This window comes from Penaeus chinensis, chromosome 19 (assembly GCF_019202785.1).
Source record: "Penaeus chinensis breed Huanghai No. 1 chromosome 19, ASM1920278v2, whole genome shotgun sequence".
Lineage (NCBI taxonomy): Eukaryota > Metazoa > Arthropoda > Malacostraca > Decapoda > Penaeidae > Penaeus > Penaeus chinensis.
In genome coordinates, this window is record NC_061837.1 from 22,675,954 (window position 1) to 22,678,453 (window position 2,500).

Here is a 2,500-nt window from a genome sequence, read left to right on the forward strand (position 1 = left end):
TTGTTATTGTTATTATTATTGTTTTATTAGCTATTATGATGATGATGATGATGATGATTCCTATTACTATTATTATTATTATCATCAACATCATTATCATAATAATAACAATTACCATTTTCATTATCATTATAATTATCATAATACAAATACTAAAAATAACAACAACAACAAAACAATAATAATAATAATAATGATAATGACAATAGTAATAGTAATAATAATAATAATAATAATAATAATAATAATAATATAATAATAATAATAATAATAAGGATAATAATAGATAATAATGATATAATGATAATGATATAATGATAATAAAATCATTATTATCATTGTTATTATAATTATCACTATTATTATTATTATAATTATCGTCATAATTATCGTCAATAATACCCTTCCACACAATTCATAGCACCCAATTCCAGGTGACAATAATAATAATAATAAGAATAAGAATAACAATAATAATTCCCTTCCATGACCCGCACAATTCATAGCACCCAATTCCAGGTGACAATAATAATAATAATAATAAGAATAACAATAATAATTCCCTTCCATGACCCGCACATTTCATAGCACCCAATTCCAGGTGACAATAATAATAATAATAATAAGAATAACAATAATAATACCCTTCCATGACCCGCACAATTCATAGCACCCAATTCCAGGTGACAATAATAATAATAATAATAAGAATAACAATAATAATACCCTTCCATGACCCGCACAATTCATAGCACCCAATTCCAGGTGACAATAATAATAATAATAATAAGAATAACAATAATAATACCCTTCCATGACCCGCACAATTCATAGCACCCAATTCCAGGTGACAATAATAATAAGAATAACAATAATAATTCCCTTCCATGACCCGCACATTTCATAGCACCCAATTCCAGGTGACAATAATAATAATAATAATAAGAATAACAATAATAATTCCCTTCCATGACCCGCACAATTCATAGCACCCAATTCCAGGTGGCAGCCAACAACCGACTGGCTCAAACACAACAGCAAGTGAATGAGGTGGTTGACATTATGAAAACCAATGTGGAGCGGATAATGGAGAGGGAAGACAGGCTGACGGAGCTGGACAGGAGAGCTGACAACCTGACTGTAAGAGAGCTTTTGATTGTTTGTTTTTGTTTGCTTTTGTTTTTGTTTTTGTTTTTGTTTGGCTCTGTGTCTCTGTCTCCCGCCTTCCTTTTCTTTTTTCGTTATTTCTCTCTCTCTCTCTCTCTTTCTCTCAATCTCTCAATCTCTCTCTCTCTCTCTCTCTCTCTCTCTCTCTCTCTCTCTCTCTCTCTCTCTCTCTCTCTCTCTCTCTCTCTCTCCTCCCTCTTTCTCTCTCTCACTCTCTCTCTCTCTCTGTCTCTCCTCTCTCTCTCTCTCTCTCTCTCTCTCTCTCTCTCTCTCTCTCTCTCTCTCTCTCTCTCTCTCTCTCTCTTTCTCTATATATATATGTATATATATGTATATATATGTATATATGTATATATATGTACATATATGTATATAAATGTATGTATATATATGTATATATATATGAATATGTATATATGTATGTATATACACGCGCACATATACGCCATATATATACCTAAGCACAAATATACACATTCATACATATATATGTATATATACACATATATGGATGAATACACACACACACACACACACACACACACACACACACACACACACACACACACACACACACACACACACACACACACATACACACATACACACAAACCGTTTACGTACATGTGTTTCGCTTACCACGCTTATCACGATGTGTCGAGGCATAAACAGTATGCAGCCGCGTCCCACCAAGCTCCTCCTTCACCCCGCCTCTCGTTGCTCCCGCAGATGAGCGCGGCGGAGTTCCAGACGACCTCGCGCAAACTCAAGAAGAAGTACTGGTGGAAGAACACGAAGATGACCATCATCCTAGTATGCGTGGTCATCGTCGTCATCATCATCATTGTCTTCGCCTGCGTCGGGATCCCGTCAGGAGGCAGTAGCGGCGGTGGAACGCCTGCTGTGACAACGGCTGCCCCTCCGCCTGTCACGGCTACAACTTAGAGCGTCCTGAGGAAGAGGAGTTCCCAGTTGGCTTCCCGTTAAAAAAAAAAAAAAGTTTCGTAGATTTTGGTTCGCTAGTCATCTGTCGTTTTTTTTATGATTTTTATCTATTTATTATTATTTTTTATTATCATTACCATTCAGGAAAAACAGATAATCATTCGATTCGCGGTAGTAATTTTTATTTCAAATTAGGTTCTGTAAAATTACGGTGAATTATTTTGTTTTTGGGAGAAGCTGGTTTGATAATCTTTAGGCTCGTAGTAACTTTTTTTATTCTAAATTAGGGATCATAAAATTGCTGTTTATATTTTGGGAGAATAAATCGATTCGCTGTAGTCAATTTTTATTCCAAATTAGGGTTCATAGGATTACGATGAACAGTTTA

General features: G+C 34.6%; 1 protein-coding gene across 4 annotated transcripts in view; it reads left to right on the forward strand.

Annotated features, from left to right (window-relative positions):
• LOC125035054 (vesicle-associated membrane protein 3-like) overlaps window positions 1-2,500 on the forward strand; it is a 7,092-nt gene that overhangs the window by 4,364 nt on the left and 228 nt on the right. For all 4 annotated transcript variants that reach the window (XM_047627154.1, XM_047627155.1, XM_047627153.1 and 1 more), the window contains exons 3-4: window positions 1,003-1,140; window positions 1,897-2,500. The exon at window positions 1,897-2,500 is cut by the window's right edge and continues 228 nt beyond it. In XM_047627154.1, the coding sequence (XP_047483110.1) occupies window positions 1,003-1,140; window positions 1,897-2,112 (354 nt within the window). In that variant the 3' untranslated portion in view covers window positions 2,113-2,500. The remainder of the gene's footprint in view (window positions 1-1,002; window positions 1,141-1,896) is intronic.